Genomic DNA, 21,849 nt, shown 5'->3' with positions numbered 1-21,849 from the left:
AGCTTGATGGAATACTGCTCTCCCCTCTGGGCTGGTGCTCCTGCCTCACACCTATCTCGGCTTCACGCGGTTGAAACCAAAGCTTTCAGAATCATTGGAATCTCCCGCAATGAAGCTAACTCCGAGGGCCTTTCACTCACTCACCGCAGGCAGGTTGGTGGTCTTTCTGTCTTCCGCTGACTCCTCTCCGGCTCTCTTCAATCCCACACCTGCTTCCACGTCTTTAAAACAGCTGTTCACCATCATCTCTTATCTTCCCCTCATCCAAAACCTTGATCTTTTCTACCCCCGTTAATTCACCCCAGATCCACTTTTTTGAAATACCGACTTCTTTCCTGGAAGACCTAGCAGTGTCCATGTGTTTTATACCTCTCCCACCCGCCCCTCCCCTTCCCATGCCTCCTTCCCCCAAGCCACCTCCCTCACACAGATCTCCCGATATCCCTGTTCTCAAATGTTGTACTTGTGTGCTTCCCCTCTCTCTCCCCATCTTGTCTCCCGCTCCCTTTATCATATGTTTTATATGTCAGTTTGTCTTTTTGTGAGAAATGTTAGCTCTTAACTACTTGTCCGATTAATATGAAACCTTGAAAAGGCACATCCTCGGGTCCCCAGCAATATACCTGGCAAGTTTAAAGTATATCGGACCCGTGGTTGTCGAGAAACAGCGGTCACAGACAAACAAACACACACACAGACACACAGACACACACACACACACACACACACACACACACACACACACACACACACACACACACACACACACACACACACACACACACACACAGAGATTGCTGGAATTATAGATAGATATACATATATATATATATATATATACATATATATATATATATACATATATATACATATATATATATATATATATATATATATATATATATGTATATATGTGTGTGTGTGTGTGTGTGTGTGTGTGTGTGTGTGTGTGTGTGTGTGTGTGTGTGTGTGTGTGTGTGTGTGTTTGAAACTGGTTCAAGCTCAATCCATTGGGCATCATCAGAGATCTTCATCTTAAGGTGGCAGTGTAAACTGGACATGTGGAATTTTACAAATGTAAATTAAAAGAATCCCAGATGGAGCTGTTTTTGCCTTAAATGCTTCATTATCCAGAAAAAATGGTTCTAATTAAATTTGTGAAAACAAGTGCTGGAAGCCAAAGGACATCATGGATAAAGAAGTTGATGCTGAACACACAAATACCTTTATGAGCAAAAGGTAGGACAAATAACAAACAGGAAATATAGATGCATTTTACAATCCCTAAATATCATTATCATAATCACTGGATGAAACATTCAAAACGATGGATAAATCGAGATGGAGGAAAAGCTCTATCATGTAACTCACCCATGATGGCAGGTAAACACGTTCAGTGATCATTGCTGTTTGGGACTGGGAAATTCCAATGATGTCAATGCAGGAAGAGATCTGCACAAAGCATTGTGACTGAGCACGATGCTAAAGGGGATGATGTTGTGGAACGATCACACAAGAGGAGAGCTGGAGTCTTAGTGCTTTATTTACAGCGTTACTGTACAGACCGAAACCAAAAGCATACGTTTGGCATCGAGTAGGATGAGATGATGCGATGGTTTTTTTTGTTTTGTCTGTTTTGCACTGGATTCACCAGTAGGAAATCACATTTGACCAAATGCAGAGGCTGTTACCATGTTAAATATAAGCTTATATGGCTAAGAGCCTCATGTTTGCATCACAAACAGAATCTCATATCATATCCAAAACATCATAAAAAATATTAAGGCAGAAAGCTTCCTTCAGCAAATTCAAGTTTTTTGGAATTGTGGCAACGGTTATGAAAACAGACATCATACAATTGTGAATCAAACAAAATCAAGTTTCCTGAAAATGTCAAGAAAATTATGCTTTTCCAGAACAATGGACAAAAACGAATTCCTTCAAACCAAGCACGGTTCACTTCACATGTGTCAGTTTGTGGTATGACCCCTTTCCCCCTCATCACCCAAAACAAACCATTGTGGGTGAAGGATTTAAAGCTCCCAATTTTAAGTTACACCCTTAGAGTCCAATAGTTATGTGCATAAAATACCCAGAATTTAAGGGTTTTTTTTGACAAACCATTCAAGTTTGTAAAAAGTTAGAACAGCTTGGTAAACATTTTTGGATGTGGGGTCACTTGAATATCATCTACATTAGCACCGGTCATTTTCAGATGCCCTCCAGAATGTTGGTTGGTGCAAGACAAATGGCAAATATGTCTTAGTTTATTGTTTACATCTCGGCATTAGGAAGTCTCTTTACCAAATACGAATAAAAAGCACCAAATATCATATCAGAGCGTTTGCATGGAGAGTATTGCTTGCTCGGTGTCAGATTTTGTGAAGTATACAAAGTACAAAAGCAGGGGAAGGGCTCAGAGGTATTGGGCTCAAGAACATGATAATGAACAGTAGAGGGGAGATTGTTCATAGATAGAAGGATAATTTTAAGGAACTGCTACATATGGCGAATTAGGAGAGTATTCAGAGAGGTCAGCAAGGGTCAGGAAAAGGAAGACGGCAGGAGGAGGTTGTGGCAGCTCTCAGGAAAATGAAGATAGGAAAGGCGAAGGGAACCATCAGTAGATGTGGTGGTGGTGGTGATGATTCAGATATTGAAAACAAGAGTGCATTTGTTTTGGTAGTTGGTGAGGATTTGGGAGATGATACCTCACAATTGTCAGACTTATGTACAAGAATAAAGGGAATGTCATGGAGTGTTGGAATTACAGGAGTATCAAGCTGATGAGTGTCCAAAGTCATGTCATGACTGAAAAGGGCGAGAGGCTACGAGAGTTTGTGGGGATTAAAGGGATGCAGTTTGGATCAATGGCAGGTAAGGGAACAACAGATGCAATCTTCATTCTTAAACAAAGACAGGATCATATTTTTGGAAGTTGTATTTTGAATAAAGTATTATTTTGAAATTGTGGATCTGCAGAAAGCATAGAATTGCATTCCTTGGGAGATGATGTGAATGTGTCTGAAGAAGGGTGTGGTGCTTCAAAGATTGGTAATGTATGAGCGTTCTACATTGGAGGTGGATTTGTATGCACGCACGCACACGCACACACGGAACACATCTCTTTTGCCTCACAAATTCCAGAAAGTTGTGCCCTTTTCTAAAGTGTGTCAGAGGATCTCTGGCCTGGTTCGCAAATGTGGGCGTTTTCGAAGCAAACCTGCTTCGGTTTTGACCCTTTGTGACTGTCTTGAAGACGAATTAATGCTGCAAAAGTGTCCCGCTCGCACCAAAGCCGACCTCGCAGTTCAAAAGATTTGAGCTGCTGATTTGGTGCAAGTCTTGTCAGAACATGTTCAGACGCCAGAGCTGCTTGCCACAATAACGGGACTGGATTGCATCTTTGCATTCAACATCCTGATTGAGTTCTTTTTATACCAGGACACGCCTTGGTGGGAATTTTGGAAAGAGACAGGAGTTTTTGAACTTGAGGGCGATGCTGCTAGGAAGATCTTGAAAGAAGGTAGTGATATCATAAAAAAGGAAGCTCGTGTCTCTGACCTCTCCGCCGATCTAAAAGTGCTCTTTTATGAAAATGACGTATTGTACGGGTGTGTGCAACCCCCTGCCGAGGGATTTGATCCTGTCGCACAGGCTAACACTCTGAGCACGTCTCGGCAAGACAAACACGGTTTGGTTACCTGTCATGGTGATGGGATCATCTGCCAAGAAAGGGCGGTGATTGAGCATATCCAAGCCATTCCAAGAGATAACAACATGGGCTTGGCCCCCAAGCATATCATGCCGTTGCTTGACTATATCGCAGAGGGAAGTTGGGAAAGATCTGGAGCCTCGAGTACACCCAGGTTTGATGGGTGGGGCAAGACGGAAAGAAAATCAAGTCTCGAGTTAAATGTAGAAACAACCAGGTCTTTGATCAGATCTATCCCGAGTAGCTGGAGGCTAAAGTGTTGGCGATGGAGAAACAAGACAACATAGCTCTGATCAATTCAGAGCTTGGAAAGATGTGCATTGCGGTTGCTTGCCCAATTGAGCATTACCTAGCCTACTCTTGATTGCTGAGTGTGACTGAGCGATTCTACAAGAACTGGACGCAGAACACTTTGGATCAGCGCCCAGAGGAAGAGCGTGATAGAGTTTCCTTAATGCGTAGGCGTCTATGTAAGGGCTATTATAGTCTGCCTTTTGATTATGCTGCCTTCGACCACCAACCGAAACACAGTGAGGTGTCTGCTCTCGACCAGGAAGTATACACTACTGCCTATAGCCGGACACCGAAAGAACTAAAAGATAGCGTATCTGCTGAAACCAACGCGCTGAAACTGGCTCAGAAAAACACCACTCTGTCAACTCTCGAGTCTTGGGATGGGATGCATCACTGCTGGCCAGTGTTAGGGGGCCTGATGAGTGGACTGCGTTCTACTGCCTTCATTGGTACCACCTATAAGGTGATGGTGGAACTGGCTGAGGACGTGGCTACCCGATGGCATGCTAGGGGATTTTTAGAATCTATGCGTTTCATACGTGGTGATGATTCCACCACACTTTCCCCCCATTACTTGGTGTGTTTGGCACAGCGTATCTGCTATGAAGCCATTGGTGATATTTGCAATGACAAAACATTTGGTGTCTATTACCAACATACTGAGTTCCTTCGGATGGAGAATGTCCGAGGATACCCAACATGGTGGATTCCTAATGTTCTGCAATGTAAACCATGGACAGCCAGTCCCTGGACAAGTGAAAGGTGTGACAAGTGAAAGGACAAGCAGGGCCTATGTTAGTGACACCTAACATAGGCCCTGCTTTGCGAACAGCTTATGGTGAAGACCAAGATGAAAAGGCCTTCAATCTGGAGAAAGCAGCTAAGATTGTCTGAAGGGGTATGTTTAATCTACAGGAGAAGTTCACCTGTTTTATTTAATAGTGACTGGCAGAAACATTCTCTGCCACACTCACTAACTGTGATGAGCAGTGATCCTGAATGGTCCAAATATAAAGAACTGGTGAGCTAATACTCTCACGTGTCAGACCATCCCCACCATAGCTCAGGCGTTTAGGTACGGTAGGTACTGGTGGCGAAGACACTCTAATGCATTTGTGCATCACAGCAGATTCTAAACAAACCCCCTGTACCCACATAGCGCCATGTTTCCAAAGATAGCGTAACGGTAAGTGTGTGGGATTACGTACATGTAAAGTTCTCGAATGGCTGTTTATGGTTTTATAAATCACACAGAAAGTGGGAAATATAAAGTGGGCCTCAGGGGGCACTACAAGGAGTTCAGGATGGCCCCACATCCAAATTCCTTTAAGTCACAGTTTACCAGTATACCAACCTTCATCACAAAATCACATTTTTACAGATAACTATTAAAGAAGAGCATTTATAAATCATATAATTATTTCACCCAATCTGTCGATTTGTTAATCCACTCAATGGAGATGTGATTGAAGAAAAGAAAAAAATTAAAACAAAACAGGTAATGAAACGTAAACGTTTTCAAATACAAATGCTGATATGTCTGTCTGGCATTGTGGGTACAATGGCAAAAAACATTCGCAGGCACCTCTTTCAGTGTCGAGACAAGCATACATTGTATACAACCCGGGGGGGGGGGGGGGGGGAATATTATTTGTACACAATTTACTGACAAACTGAAAAATAGTTAAATCCTCAGAAATACTTGCATGAATTTTTACACTGCAGCAATCAAAACCATAAAAATATATCCATCATTGAACAAAGACAAATTATTATTTTATCATTAACATTATTATAACCTAAATTGTAATCTTTGTGGCCTTTTTAGCGTTTAAAATTAATCTTCATGCTCCGACAAACCGTTGCGTATTTTTCTCATTCACCTTTTGTATTGAAATAAGAGCTCTGAAATGCAAAAGCTCCTGCTTTCAGAGCCCCATTTCAAATACGGATTTCACGTACATCGGTTAATTACCGGGCGACTTCAGAGTCGAGGTTTACTGGGTGGATCTTTGGACTGAAGGTGAACACGAGGATGGAAAGGCGTTCTGTCCAAAAGCACCGAACTTGGTGCGCCATGACCACGGTCTACGTCTTAACGATCACGGTGGCCAGGGATGCGACCAGTAACAATTTGCGACGACCGAAGCGCCCCCAAAATGCCACTGTGCATGCTCAGCAATTTCCAGTGGACATTTCAAGTCCCATTAAAAATAACCCAACACATAAAACGCCTTGAATCGCAGTCCAAAAAAAAGCAGCCAACCAGTTTGTGTTTTTTTTCTACCGAAAGGGTGTTTCGAAAACGTGGACGCAGATGTTCCACTTTGAGGACAAATATGTGGCATCCACAGCATACGATTGGCCTGTGCAAGTCTAGTATGTACAATTGTACATGAACTCAGCGGAGGCAAACTGTGGTGACATCATCAAGCAGGCCCAGGCACTCGCCTTCAAGCAACCTGTACGTTCCAGTGCAAAACCCACGAAACCAGGCACATAATTTCAAAACAAAGTCAATTCACTTGCAGCGGGAATAAAAGAGCAGCAAACACGGCAAGGGAGTTGAGCATCGTAGAAAGCATGGTGAAGGGAAATTGAAGAGGAAGAACTGCTGATCACTAAATGGGTAATAAGTAGGGAGAGATTGAAAAGCGATGCAGGTCCAAATCCCTCATGAACAAAACGTTCGCCAACCTGAAGAATCAAAACAAAAATAAGTTGGATTGTGGAAGTGAAGAATCATTTGCAGCACTTCGCAAGATGTCCTGCTTCAAAAGGCAGTGCCTGATGATCATCGTCAGAGCCTTCAGCCTCAAAATTCAGGCAACAAGCCTGTCCTGGGCTCCTTTGGTCATGGCCGACAAGGTGACCGATGCGCGGGCACACAATTATTGTGAGGCTCTGCCCGTGGTGGGGTGAGCACGAAGCTGTCGTCGAGTGAGAGGTGGTGAAGCACGTGACGCCCAACCCGTGTCCGATTGTCCTTCAGAAGAGCGCTCAATCAGACCGCCACCCTCATCCACATCGAGCTCCTTCCCTTCAGGTGGAGAGTCCCGCGAAGGTCTATAGGCGAGTAACGTATCTCGTGCAGCTTTCTGACAGATCTCTGCATAACTCAGCTTTTTTGGTTCCACCTGATGAGGACAGCAAGTAAAGGGAAAGAGGCAAAATAATAAATCTCTCTACATGCCTTCAATTTGCTTTAAAAGCTATGGGATGGGCAAATGATAAGGAAAATTTTTAATAACCTCGACAAACACCAATTCAGCCAAACATGACGAGACAAGAATGAAGAACTAGTCTGGCAGGTGAAGGCTGGTGTCAATATGTGTCAGCGGACAGGAATAATGATGGATGAAATCAACAGGAAGTTGATCGTAACTGCCATGGGAAGCAAGGAGAAGCTGACGCTTCGGGCATTAACATTCGTTGGGGGCAAGCAAGTGATGACATTCAAGAACGTAAAAAGATTTCAAACAGCAGAAAAAGCATTTTGGACGATTAGCGTTTGGCTGCACTCACAAAGATACTCAGCATGGAGATTTTTCGATGCCTTTCGGTTAAGCCGCGACGTTTGAAATCCATTTCGATACAGCACCATTATTTTTATTGGGAAGGAAATATTTTTCAAATGTCGTATTTGTGCTTGAAATGTGTGAATATCCACAGATATCGTTTGTGTCTGTCTGTTTGAGTCTATTAAAGCTAATGTCTGTAATTACCCCATACACACACGAAAGCAAAAAGCAAGGTTAAGCAATTGGGTTACTTCTGTATGTCCGTCTGTCTTTCTGTTTATAAACGTCAGTTTGTGATCGAGGAACAACTTCATTTCAATTGAACTAGAATATAAGACTCGTCGCTTCACTGACGGGAAGACCAATCTTTGCTGCGATGGCTAATCTATAGGGGGGGAGGGAGGGGTAAAGGATTCCTGGAAGATATTGCTCTCCGTGCAGGGATAACCAACGTCTTGTTTGGCATTTGCAGTTTTGACATGCATGTCCATGTACCCATAAAAAAAAGTTTTTTAAAAAGATGTCTTTTGGGAGGGGATCACAAACACTCCCGAGAGTTACCCGAATTCACCATAGTTGGATTTATTGAAATCAGTTAATGCGTTCTCAAGTTATAACATGACAAACAGACAGACACAACTCCTTTTATAATATAGTTGTTATATTTTGAACACAAATCAGAAAACTAACCTGTTGTAGCAGTACTATCGCTCTGAATTTGTACCGATCGCACATGCGCAACGAAGAGCGAGATAATTATTTTACTCTGTATGTCTGTCTGGCAGTCAAACTAAATTGAAAATCATTCCAAACAGGAAATTTACTGTTTTTAAGGATGTCATAAAGGACACAAACAACAAATGTAACACGTTAAATAAGGTGGCGTATAAAATGCTGCATCAATGGTGGTAAACTTGTGAATTTTGTTTTCTATAACTTTTTTAATCTTTATTTTATTTCAATTTAATTAAAAGACCTTTAACCCTTTGAATACGGGATTTTTTTTGGATAAAAATACCCCCGGTATGGGATTAATTTGGCATTTTGGTACGGGAATGCAACCATGTACTGACGATCTATTTATAGGTATAGTCGATGACGTGTAGTAACGTCATCCGTACACAAAACCTTTTCCCGGGTTGCGGCACTGGACGTCATCCGTACTCAAAGGGTTAAAGTCTTTATTACTTGAACAAGAGAACACAAATCGCCCCGTTGGCACTTTATAAACCCTTCCGTTTAGCAGTACTTGGACAAAATATTACGGAATTTTACGTCGTCACGACCAATAAAACTTGTCGCTCATAGACCCCACTCATGTCCTTGTTTCTCAAGACGGTACGGGGTAAGGTGTTCTATGAACTATCTAGTTCTATGGTGTGGTTGATTTGTATGGAAGAATAAATTTTGATTGCATGACATATCACTCTGCCTGCTTATTTGTCTGCACACCAGTGTGCTTGTCATGTGCTTGGACTGCTTGTGCATCCTGGAGCTGCCACACTACACATTTCACGCACAGTCTTTTTTTTGTATATAATAGTCAAGGCTCGTATGAGAGCTAACACACAGAACATATAAAAAGGGAGCGGGAGACAAGAGGGGGAGAGAGAGAGGGAAGTACAACAACAGCAGGGAACAGGGGCATCTGTGGAAGAGAGAGAGACACAACTGGGTTGGGGTACACAAGATAAACAAGATGGATACTACAAGGGGCTTTCAGGAAAGAAAACAGGGAATTTGAAGGAGGTGGGTTTGGGGTGGATTAACTGGGGTAGAAAAGATCAAGGTTTTGGATGGGGGAAGTTAAGAGATGGTGGTGAACAGCTGTTTTCAAGATCTGGAGGGAGGAGTGGGATTGAAGGGAGTGTGGGAGTTTGTTCCAGAGGCGGGAGAAAAGAGGAATGAAAGAGTGAAGGTGAGCAGAGAGTCTTGATTTGGGCAGTTTCACCAAAGAGGGTTGCTGGCAGATCTTGTGCATCCTGCAGGAATACTTGAGCACAGACAGAGCAGGGGGAGCAAGGCTGGAGAGTAGGCGGTATAGGGTGTTGAAAAATAAATGATACTTTTTCCCCCCAGATTGTATTGACCACATGTTGCAAAATAAATGATACTTTTTCCCCCCAGATTGTATTGGCCACATGTCCGCGACTTTTTAATTCAAATTTTGCGTGCGTCATCATGATGTCTCGCGCACATTGCCTGCGTGCTGTGTCCGTCATATTTGCGACTGCTGTTCGTGTCTTTGCTGAAATCTTTTAAAAGTCGACTTCAAATGGTTTCTGAAGCTAATGGTGGACATATTGACGCGTATTAAACGTGAGTTTTTAATTTTTGAATGAAATAAAGCCTTTGGTTGGATTTTCATCCGATTGAAACTTCATTTCATCTTTGGGGAAAAAAGTATCATTTATTTTGCAACACCCCTTAGAAGATAGAAAGACCACCAACCTGCCTGCTGTGAGCGAGTGACAGGCCCTCAGAATCGGCTTCATCGCGGAAGATACCGATGACCCTAAAAGCCTTGGTTTCTAAAGCGTGAAGCCGAGCTATAAAGAATAATTTCCCTGAAAATGGGACAATAAAGATTTATTTATTATTAGGTGTGAGGCAGGAGCACCAGCCCAGAGGGGAGAGCAGCACCCCATCAAGCTGTGGGTAAAAGCTTTGTAAGTGGTGAGGAGCTCAGTTGCGCCAAGGAAGGCCTTCACACGACAGAGGATGCCAAGTCGGTGATTGGATTTGGAGGCCAGCTTGGAAATGTGGCTTTGCCAGGTAAGATCATGGCAGATGGTGAGACCCAAAAGCTTGAGTTACAGAACTACAATGTGAAAGAGTTTGGGTATTTAGTGGAACTCCTTTATACAGGGTGTTTATAAAGTCTCTATCTATTTCAGAGAAATGGGTGACTAAATAAATATGGACTTTATAAACACCCTGTATAAACAATGTGTTTACCATACAATGCTCTATGGTATGCTGACAAGAAAATTTAAGAAAAAGTAAGCAACCACAAATATATCATACTAAAATACACCATTTGGTGTGTCTGTTTGACCACTATACATTGTCGTTAATTATCCAATCTTAACCAAACATGACAGAAGGACTAAGGATCACATGATAATGGTTGTAGTGACTTCATTTAAAACCCTCCCCAAGGGAGTTTACTGCTTTGGGTGAAATCCATGTTTAGGTGTATATACCCATGTTAAGATAGCTAATTGCAGCATTTTTCCAAGGCCGCTTAAGTAGAAAGTACAGATACGTTCAAAGTACACCGCCCCAATGCCAAATAAGTAACATATCCTCCAGTGCGAGGTATTTAATGCTGGGGTGCCTTCTGAGTCTGGCAATGCCACTGTACAGCACATAGAGATGGTATTGGAAGGGAGAAAAACCACCTTTAGAGGCCATTTTTTCCCCGCAAGCGGGGGTTGGCCTTTTTCGGGGACCGTGGTTGTTGTTTTTTTTTTTTGTCCCCTTTTTGAAGCAATGTTTTACGGCCGGATGCCCTTCCTGCCGCCAACCCTTTTTGTCGCCTTTTTACGACAAACAGGGAATTACCAGTGAACTGGTACTCAATTTGCCGACCTCGGAAGGATGACAGGCTGAGTCAACCCCCCTGGCGTTAATTCAGCGATCGACCGGGATTCGAACCCAGGATCCTAGGATCCTAAGCTGGCACCCCTAGCCGCTAGCCCAACACCAGGTATTGGAAGGGAGAGGTGTACAATAATTGATTGTGTAATAGAATTTTAAAAATCATAAAATAATTAATTCCTTAATTTTGCATATCTAAACCACCAGTGTTTCATCCGAAGCTGTAACTTTATGAAAAATAATTACATTAATTAATCAGGAAAAATTAAATGCTGTAATTAATTGATTAATTGACTGATCAATACATCAAAAAATTCCTTTGTAGCCAAATCACTTGGTCACTGTCATGTCCAAATATCAGCTTCTTAGCTCAAAAGGTAGCTGAGATATTGCCCAGATGAGAAAGAAAATTAATAAATGATTAATAAATCGGTAATAATTAAATAATTAATCAATTAATGAATGAATAAAAAAATGAAAAATCGTTTTTGCCAAAGCACAGGCTCACTGTTGTGCCCAAATTTCAGCTTCCTAGATCAAACGATGGCTGAGATATCACCCAGACAAACAAACAAGAAAACAAATAAGAAACAAAGTGAAAACCGACTACCGGTACTCCCTTTCGGCGCGCGGCGATGGCGTCATGCAGCGCCTGGAGATGGAATAGGAAAGGAGCGGTGTACAATCTATCTATAATTCCAGTAATCTCTGTCTGTCTGTCTGTACGTTTGTCTGTGACCGCTGTTTCTCGACAACCACGGGTCCGATATACTTTTAACTTGCCAGGTATATTGCTGGGGACCCGAGGATGTGCCTTTTCAAGGTTTCATATTAATCGGACAATTACTTACCGAGCTATGTCCAAAAAACGATTCAACCAATCAGAGAGCAGCGAACGATCGCGTGTGCCGAACGTGGCGGACACACTCTGCCTCGGATGGCACATTTGAGAGCGTATTCATTTATTTCACGTTTGCAAACTATGTTGGCGTTAAACTATGTTTTAATAAAGTTTTAAAACTAATAAAAACGAATTTGCGATTCATTCGCTTTCCTGCGCGTTTGTGCACGCGATGGCGATTGCTTTACCAAACTCCGGAAGCCGTTCGCTTTGGACCAAACCATTTCATGTAAATAGAGGGGGGGATTGTCACCACTCGCAAGCCGTTCGCTTTGGACCAAACCATTTCATGTAAATAGAGGGGGGGGATATAATTTTAGATATATATACACAAAGAATTAAGTTAAGCACCCCTACACAAAGAATTAAGTTAAGCACCCCCTAATATATATTCTTTGTGTATATGTATTCCTTTGTGTATATGTACGATGGTCCCTCCAATAGCCAATCTGGATGAATTGGAACGTGCATTACATCGGGAATGGAACAACCTGCCACAGCAACGCATACGACGGCTTACAGGGTCTATGAGATGTAGGGTTGAGTCAGTGATCCGATCACGTGGGTCCTACACACGTTATTGACGCAAAGATCGCTAGAGGTCTTCTCAGAACAATGACTGTACGTTAGAAAACATAAACGTCATCCACACTGTCCGTGATGGACCTATAGCTCCATACTTAAATTGAGGTGAAAAGATGCCTAAAATTCCCAATAAATTTCACCTTTAATTATTCAGAATAAAATATTGAAAACGGCATGATTGTTATGTTTTTATGTGACCATAATATCACTTCTCCAGAAAATATAGCAATATCATGGGTATATTACACTGTTTTGACGACAACAACCTTGTAATGTGCGAGGTTGTAAAAAAACGGGGGGGGTGCTTAACTTAATTCTTTGTGTATATATAGTACGGGCATGCCCTAGTAACACCAATGATAACAGCATAATCTTAATGTTACTACAAAACAATAATCTACCATACAAAACACAATTCAGTTTGTGTGTTTATACAGATGTCTGTCCCTCTTCTAAAAAGGTAGGTTTTAAAGGCCAATCTTGTAACACGAATATGTGTTCACTACAGTCTATTGTCCTGTCACCCGCAATTAAGATTGCCTCACAACGGATAGCCGAACTGCTTTAACTCTGAGCTGAATACATAGCGGTTATTTTTGGCGTGCGCGGGATGGAAGAGATGTGAGGTGTTGTTACGTTTGTGGGGGTAGATGGCGGAATCCCATTGTAAAGATAGGATTGTATAGTTATAGCATGGACCGTGGACGCGTAGGAGAAATCTCGATGTATTCAAGTAGGGAAACTGGAGCTTAAGATTGTTTATGTGTCTTCACAAGAGGGGTGAAGCTGTATTAACTAGGTAGGGATTAAAGTTAGTGTTCCCCATTATGTGATATGCCCAGTGGCCTTTCCCCTACGTTTTTACAACTACAACCGGCCAGCCATGCAAAGCCTCCATTAAACAACAATAACCGTCCACTGTATGCCAACAAAGCCTGAACATTGCTGATCGGGCTACGCCCCGCCTCCAAACGAACAGAGCCGGCAGGCCACGCCCCCAAAGTTCACGATTGGTTGCGGAGACATGGGGTGGTTCAGTGGAGCTCAGCCATTGATCGGTGTGAATTCAGCGAGAGAAGGTTCAAGAGAGAAACGGACATTGGTGAAGGAGCAGGGCTTTTTTTTTTTTTTTTTTGCAAGAGCGCCTGTGAGGAACGCTTTTGCAGAGTCGGCAGGATTTTGAGGGGGTTTCGGACACCGCTGGGCTCGTGGTGGACTGGGCTCCGCGTTGTGCTTCCCCTGACAGCAGAGGGACACGAAAGAGGACCGACCTCACAACTCACCTCACGTTTGTGGTGCCATGGAGTGTAGACTGCGGCCATCTTATGCGCTCCCCACGTGGTGGCATGGAGCTTCAACAACCACCAGCGGGAAAGAAAGCCATTTGGGACCAGAGCTAAGTGCCGGCCAGCTAAAGAGATTTTATTTTATTTGTCCCCTTGGTGTATGTATTTGAGTCTGCGTGTGAGGTACCCTCAGTTAGAATTTTAGTTTTACTTCAACTTTTATTTCAACACTTTCGTATTACATGTATTTTCATTAAATCATTATTGTTGAATTTCACCGTCGTGTTTGTTCGTTGCGGGTTCCGGATTAAGCCCGTGTGCTCTGTTTAGGTAAGCGTTTCACATCCTTCCATCACACGCGTGAAAAACCAACCACCAATTTTGGCTGCTCGCCTCGGAATTAAAAATAATTTCAGTTCTCTGTCACCGGTGATCTCAATTGTCGGCAACACGACAGTATTTATCTCATGAAACACACAGGTTTATTCGGAAACCACAAACAAGTAAACACGACAGTAAATTGATAACCAATAACGATTTAATGAAAATAAATCACGGACGAAATAAATGGTGAGGTAAAATAAATTCTCTACTGTGAGACGTCTCCATTCAGTCGCAAATACAAACACACAGGGGAAGAAGTAATAAAATAAAATAAATCCCCTTTTTGCCGGCCGTTCCTTTTTCCGAGGTTGGCAGCAGTAACGAGGCTCAGACCCTCCCGCTCGGGAAGTGCACAAGATGGTGACGGTGACGAAGGTGCCAAAGGCATGAGGCGAAGACGGCCCCTCTCTCTCCTCGGTTCCTCCAAGCTCCCGAGTGAGCCCTGCAGTCCCAATGCTCCTTCAGATTGCCATCTCTCCTCCACAGCGCACACAATCGCGAGCATCCTGCTGTTCCTGCTCCACTAGAACATCACACAAAGAACCAAAAACTGGCCAGCTTCTTCACCGTGCAAAGAGTGAGAGCGACACCTCCTCTTTTCTCTCTAGAGCCAATCACTGAACGTCTCTCCCATTTCGCCCGCCCACCTCCTACCGGCCAATTGCGTACCTCAGGCCGCGGCCTGCAGGCTTTGCTTAGCGTGAGTGTTCATTAAGGCGGGGCATACATGCCGATCGGCTCTGCTCAGGTTCTGTTGGCGGTTGTTGTCGTTAAACGGAGGTTTTGCATGGCCAGCCTTGTAAATGTAAAACGTAAAGGGAAAGTCACAGAGGGAAATCATACACAGGGGAAAACTCACCTTAATCCCCAACTAATTATCACTGCTTCACCCCTCATGTGAAGGCACATAAACAATCTTAGGCTACAGTCTCCCTACTTAAATACATCGAGATTTGTCCTATGCGCCCACGGTTCATGCTACAATTATGCAATCCTACCTTTACTATGAGATTCCTTCATCTACCCCCACGAACGTAACACTATTTTTGAGGATAAAACAAACTCAAAATACATTTTCCATAAAAGAGTAATTATGTCTTCCATTGGAATTGTAGATGGCGGCTTGCAAACCAAGCCTCAAGGGTGGTGTACAGAAGTGTTTTTTAAAATATAAATAAATACGAGGTACAGGAAGGTAAAATTATCTGCACGTGATGTGCAACACGCACAGAGTAAAACGAGTGTTAATTTACGTCCGTAGGATGGCTAATGAATAAAGAAGATACAAGCACACCTGACACTAAGCCGATGCTTCAGACGTTGGCACGCTCACGAGGCTGCACCATCAAATAAATTGTTCCAACCCGTCATTTTTTATGGGGTTTTAATAATAAACGAATAATATCCCCTCTCCCCAAAGGGTTTTTCTTCCTTGGACAAAGGCCATGTTAACATATATTGTTATGGGTGATGGGAATCTAACCAGGGTCCCAAACATCCCTCCCCACAACGAGTGTTACAGGGTGAGTCAGCGACCCTATCTCCTATTCCCAGCCCGCTGGGTCGAGGCCTGCAAGCTGGCCGAGCAGTTTTTGGAAGCTTGAACTATGGTTGAGTGCAAGAAGTAGAGGTTAGGCTCTAGACTGCTGCACTGGCAACTCAGGGGGCTTGCAACTCTATCTGAAAACTGTCACAAAGTCAAACAAAATTAAATGTGATCAATTTACTTCACAGAAGGCAAAACCATACAATAAGAAAATCATGTAGGTGTGGTGACAGACTTAATAAATGACAGACTCAATTAAGTACAACACAGGCCACACAGCCGATACGAAAGGCTGACACAACATCACACACACGGACCGGCGGACCCTCTAACCCAGGCTAAGGAAACGGAAGCAAGGTAAACTAGAATGACACTCTTCAACGTCATGACATCGACCGATATGCCTCCGCCCATATTATTACATCATTATACATACTTGTACTAAGTTTGATTTAAATCCATTCAGCTGTTCTCAAGTTATCAAATTTTTACCTGACATGCCATCTGACCTTTGACCTCTTCGTGCCATAATCCAATCAGTTCACTTTTTGCCTCATATATATACTCATACCAAGTTTGTTAAAAATCCCATCACTTGTTCACAAGTTGGCGTCGCAACATAATTTTTTACTCAACATGACCTCTGACATTTGGCCTTTGACCTCGTGACCCCAAAATTTAATCAGTCAATCTTTACCTCATTATACATACCTGCACCAAGTTTGACTAAGATCCCTTCAGCCATTCTCAAGTTATTGTGGTAACGAAAACCTATCACGGATGGACGGACGGACAACCCGAAAACACAACGCTGGCAACTTCGTCGGCGGAGGCATGAAAAAAAAAAATTCCCAGTTTGGCAGGGAATTCGAATAAAATTGGAGATAAGGATGGGAGTGGGGGTTCAAGCCTGTTTGAAGGGCCGTTTCATCGATGCTGGCAGTTTCATTCATGCTCATCGGAGCGGATTTTCGTAGGAACAAGCACAAACGGACCAGCCATCACACTCTGCAATTATTTTCTCCCTTGATCCATTTCCTTTCCTCCACCTCCTTCATGCAACACAGCAAATCCGTCATAAAGTTCGTAGAGGTCGAGTCCTTCATATAACACTCACTGAGGGGGTTCACAGCATGAAGCAAAGATCGTCTCCATAGAGACCCAAAGAAGCGCCTTCTTCCTCAGAACATGCTCTTTTCCTTTTGTTCACCTCCTTCATGCACATCACATGTCCTCCATATAGTTCACAGAGATAGAGTCCCTCACAACAGAAAGTTGAAGCAGCTCATGCCACGAAGGATGGATCCTTTTCACAGCGAAGCAAAAGACGCCCCTCTTCTTCCTCCTGCTCCTCCTCCTCTTGTTTCCTCCCTTTTGCTCAAAATGAAAAGGGTTGAATCCCTTCCACAGCTGTTGTTGTGCACCACTACCATCAGTCAAAATCCCGCAAAGAGTCAAAGGAGTGGATATGGGGTAAATTTTAAGAAAAGGGAAAAATAAATACAAAAAGGTCCTATTTCTGATCCCACAGCTGACCGGGCATTTCTTATGTAATACACCTTAAAGGACACAAATCGTCGTGTATGCTTTGTAAACTACTCATAACTCCCTGCATTCCCACAACCATAACAATATAAATAGCTTATGACGTTTCGTGGGGCAAGCCTACAAGAAAGGCATTGAATGCTTATTATTATTGTACCCCACCAACTAACAGATCTATTTATAATCGATATAACAGATAATAACATTACCTTTCCTGCCACTGCTCCCATAAGGAGCGGGTGTACTAGTGTTAATAAACATTTCAAAAAATGACACTCATCAAGGCAGACGATCTAGAGAGCCAGTTCAGCTTAATGTGAATCTGCAGTACCATGCATGCAACCACCAAACTGACTGAATGGTAACAAATAAATATGCAAGGAGATCAGAATGAAGCATGAATTACTACCAAGCCACAACACATAAAACAGTTCAACAAGCTCAACCTCATGCTCCAACACCACCTCATTCTCTTTGTAATCACCATTGGAAGTTTAACAAAATGGCTTCAACTCATTCGCTCATGCAACCTGAAGCATAAAAATAGCAGAACACATCGATGAATACGATTTTAAATCAAACCCAAACAAACTGTAAAACTTGTCACCGCAACTTCATCCTAATAAAAGAATCCCCGCATGCTCAAAGCCAGAATAAGTGTTGCTGGAGCAAAGGTCACAACAGTTTAACTTACGGGGGGCAAACAAGACGACAAAGATGTGCGTTCGCAGGAGAGGGCAGCACGTAGCCTGGGCGGTTCTGGTTCAGGCTCGATGACCGGCTCCACGCTCAGCGGAGATAGACAGCTGTCGCTGCTGTATGGGGGTAGCGTGGAGGTAGAAAAGACAAACATGACAATTTGGTGATCATGTTACAAGAGCCTTTTGACAATGTAATGTAGTGTGAACCCACTATGCCCTCAGATCTCATAATCTTTCAGATCAACAGGACCAGCCCAGGAGCCAAGAGAGCAGAACTCAAGAAAAAGAATAAAGAATGAGATTGAAAGTAGGTTTATAAAAGGAGGGATGGGAGAGTGTAGAGAAAGAAAGACTCAGATAGGGCTTAGTTAAGTAAGAAAGGTAAGAGAGCAGCTTCCGGCCTGGGAGTTTCCCTCCACAAGTTATTTGTCATCATCGGGCACAAGATGGGGATCACCTACACAACACATATGGGGTAAAAGAAGCAGGGAAATGAGACTTGCCTTCCAAACGTCACACGCGCTGTGCCGTCGGAGCAAAGGGGTTGCAGGTCTGGTGGCAAAGAGACGGGAACAAGAGACCGCAGTTTTGCCAGAGTTGTTGGAGGATTGGTGGTGGATGAATCTCCATTAATATTGGTGGTCTAGTCAGGGAACAGAGTACGTCATCATGGTAAATTTAAAAAGGTTATGGCATCAATCAGAGAGCAAGAGGCCTTAGTGGTACAGGAAGTCCGTGTAGTTTAGTTGCCTCAAACTTACAACACCTATACTGTAATAACACAAGGTTAAGATAATAAAGTGAAAATAAATTTAGTGAGTCCGTCACTTTCAAATCCGCTCATACCATTCATACCCAATCTTCCTCCGAAAAATGCCAGACGGTTCAACACCTTACTGAGCAAAAACCAGAGGACTCCGACTTGCTCTATAATGGTGTGCACTTGTAGTGCGGCCACAGTTTTAACGGCAAGATAACTAGCGCCTCACACGGCTACGTCAGAGAGATACTAAGTGGTCGTCAACAAATGACTCACACTTGCTCATCCAATATCACACATAAAACCACATTATACAAAGGCATTATTTGTGATTTAAAATTTTACTTTGTTTGTTGAATTATCCACGAACAACATGTTTCTTTGAGGGATGGGGAGAGGGTGGGATGTAGGTAGACACTGGTAGGTAGACATGGAAGGTGATATGGTTACAGTTTAACTCGGTGTGGTGTGCCCAACCTTAGTGGTCCCTCGTACAACGTCTGCTAAGCAGTTTTGAGAAGTGCTGTCATCTCTTGAGCTGGTGGATGCCCCGGGCAATGGTGGAAAGTCAGAAGCGGCGAGATCGATGCTGGGAGTTGCTGGAGGGTTGGGATCACTGGGAGATGCTTGTTGAGAGCGCTGCAGGAGAGAGAAAGAAGATTTCCCATTCTATCGAATCATATGCAGCTCAATGTGTAGAATTATGTGCACATTTTACCAAATTTGGAACCGTTATTAAGGAATGCCTATACTGAGCTAATTTGCTGAAACAACAAAACTTTAACGTGTTATATCCTGTAAAGAACAATCAGAGGGACAGAATGGTAAAGTTTCCTGTCTCCTGTCTGCAGGAAGATTGCTGCACCCAGTTCAAAAGGGTTGCCACAAAGTGTTGAACACAACATACATATTCCTCCACTGACCTGAACATTTTCTTAATTGGAAACTTTGTTACACTGTACTACCGATTGTCATAATATTTGCATCTTTAAAAAACATCAACTTCCCCTCAAACAGCATGTGGAATAAGCACAAAACTGTAAGCTGTAAACACAATAAGCTGTAACAATAGTGTAAACACAATAAGTTCTCTTGGGCACAATAAGCTGAAAACAACTCCAACGATGCACCTTGTTCCAAACCTTTTAAGGAACAGCATACTAACATTTTAACAGCATCTAAGACTTCTCATGGAAGCAGACAATAAACTCTTATAAGGCAGAAAATAAACAAATCAACACAGTATATACAATTTTAGTTTGACAAATTTCCATAATGGTGAGTCGAGTGTGTACTTATCCGGTGTGTACCCTGGATAAGAATAGGTACACCGTATCCCTGCGTGTCGTAAAAGATGACAAAGAGGGTTGGCGTCAGGAAGGGCATCCGGCCATAAAAACATTGCCTCAAAAAGGGAACCATGACAATTACAACTACATATGGGCAGGGTACAGCCCGAAGTGGAGATCGGTTAATGAGGTTTGGGACATGGAATGTAGGGACAATGACAGGGAGATCAGGAGAAGTGGTGGAAGTATTGGTCAGAAGAAGAGTAGACATATGTTGTGTGCAAGAGACGAGATGGAAGGGAAGTGGTGTGAGAATGGTGAAGGGTAGGCAGGGACAGAAATACAAGTTTGTGTGGCAAGGGTGCCCGGAGGGCGTGAATGGTGTTGGTGTCCTGTTTTCTGAGGAGTTTGTAGACAGTGTGGTGAGTGTGACTAGAGTGAGTGATAGGTTGATGATGGTGAAAATGATGATTGGAAAGCTCTTGGTGAACGTCATCTCGGGATATGCTCCGTAGGTTGGTCGAAGCGATGAGGAAAAGGACAAGTTCTGGTGTGCGTTCGAGAAGCTGATGGAAAACGTGAAAGATGAGGAAGTTGTTGTGGTAGGAGGAGACCTAAATGGACATGTGGGAAGGAGTATGGATGGTTTTGACGGAGTTCATGGGGGTTGCGGATATGGTGTGAGAAATGGAGAAGGTGAAAGGATTTTGGAGTTTGCTGATGGAGCTGATTTGTTGATTTGTAATACTCAGTTCCAGAAAGAGGATAATAAGCTTGTTACATACACGTCAGGTGGGTCGACGACAACCGTTGACTACCTGATGGTGCATAGGCGAGATAGGGGGCACCTCCGGGACACAAAGGTGATCCCGGGGGAGGAGGCTGTTTCACAGCACCACTTGGTTGTCTGCGACGTAAGGGTGAAAGGTGCGAGGAGAGCTCGGCGGGTGAAGTACCAACCGAGAATGAAGGTGTGGAGGTTGAAAGAGGTGACAGTAAGGGAGGCATTAAAAGAGACGCTGAGTAGGGTCGAGGATGATGTGGTTGAGCTTGAAAGTGGTTGGATGTCAATGAAAGCTAGTCTGTTGGGAGCCGTTGGTGAGGTATGTGGATGGACAAAAGGACCACCGACACACTCGGAAACATGGTGGTGGGATGATGAAGTTGGAAAGAGGATTGACGTGAAGAGGAAGAAGTTCAAGGAATGGCAGAAGGTGAAGGGTACGGGAGCAGAAACAGCAGAGCATGAAAGTTATAAGGCAGCCAGGAAGGCTGCAAAGAAAGAGGTAGCAAAGGCGCAGGAGGCATGTAGGAAAATGTTCGGAGAACGCTTGGATTCGGAAGAGGGTCAGAGAGCGGTATTCAGGATTGCAAAGCAGATAGCGAAAGAGAGGTGTGATGTGATGGGGGTGAGTTGCTTGAAGGATGAAGTGGGCCAAATGGTTGTCGACCCAGATGGAATTAAAGGAAGATGGAAAAGATATATGGAAATGCTGTTGAATACAGAGAATGAATGGGATGGCAACATAGAGAGTAACCCAGCGATAAAAGCAATGAAGGGTAGAAAAGCGGGAGGGCCGACGGGAGTTGTGGGAGATATGTTGAAGGCAGCAGGAAGTTGGGGTGTGAAGAGAATGACAGAGATCTGTAATCTGGTGGTGAAGGAAGGCCGCATTCCAGTGGATTGGGAACTGAGAACCCTCGTCCCTCTATACAAGG

General features: G+C 43.3%; 1 protein-coding gene across 2 annotated transcripts in view; it reads right to left on the bottom strand.

The window, feature by feature from the left end:
* Positions 1-1,117: 1,117 nt before the first annotated feature.
* LOC137429573 (la-related protein 4) overlaps positions 1,118-21,849 on the bottom strand; it is a gene marked incomplete at its 5' end in the record, with an annotated part of 81,049 nt that continues 60,317 nt past the window's right edge. Inside the window, 4 exon segments of one of the 2 annotated variants that reach the window (XM_078769265.1) lie at positions 1,118-1,470; positions 18,075-18,195; positions 18,585-18,724; positions 19,319-19,480. In XM_078769265.1, coding sequence (XP_078625391.1) covers positions 1,285-1,470; positions 18,075-18,195; positions 18,585-18,724; positions 19,319-19,480 — 609 coding nt within the window. 2 annotated transcript variants of the gene reach the window in all.

This window comes from Myxine glutinosa, unplaced genomic scaffold (assembly GCF_964187855.1).
Source record: "Myxine glutinosa unplaced genomic scaffold, kmMyxGlut1.1 SCAFFOLD_1845, whole genome shotgun sequence".
NCBI classification, from domain to species: Eukaryota; Metazoa; Chordata; class Myxini; order Myxiniformes; family Myxinidae; genus Myxine; species Myxine glutinosa.
This window is presented reverse-complemented; position numbering and strand designations above follow the sequence as displayed.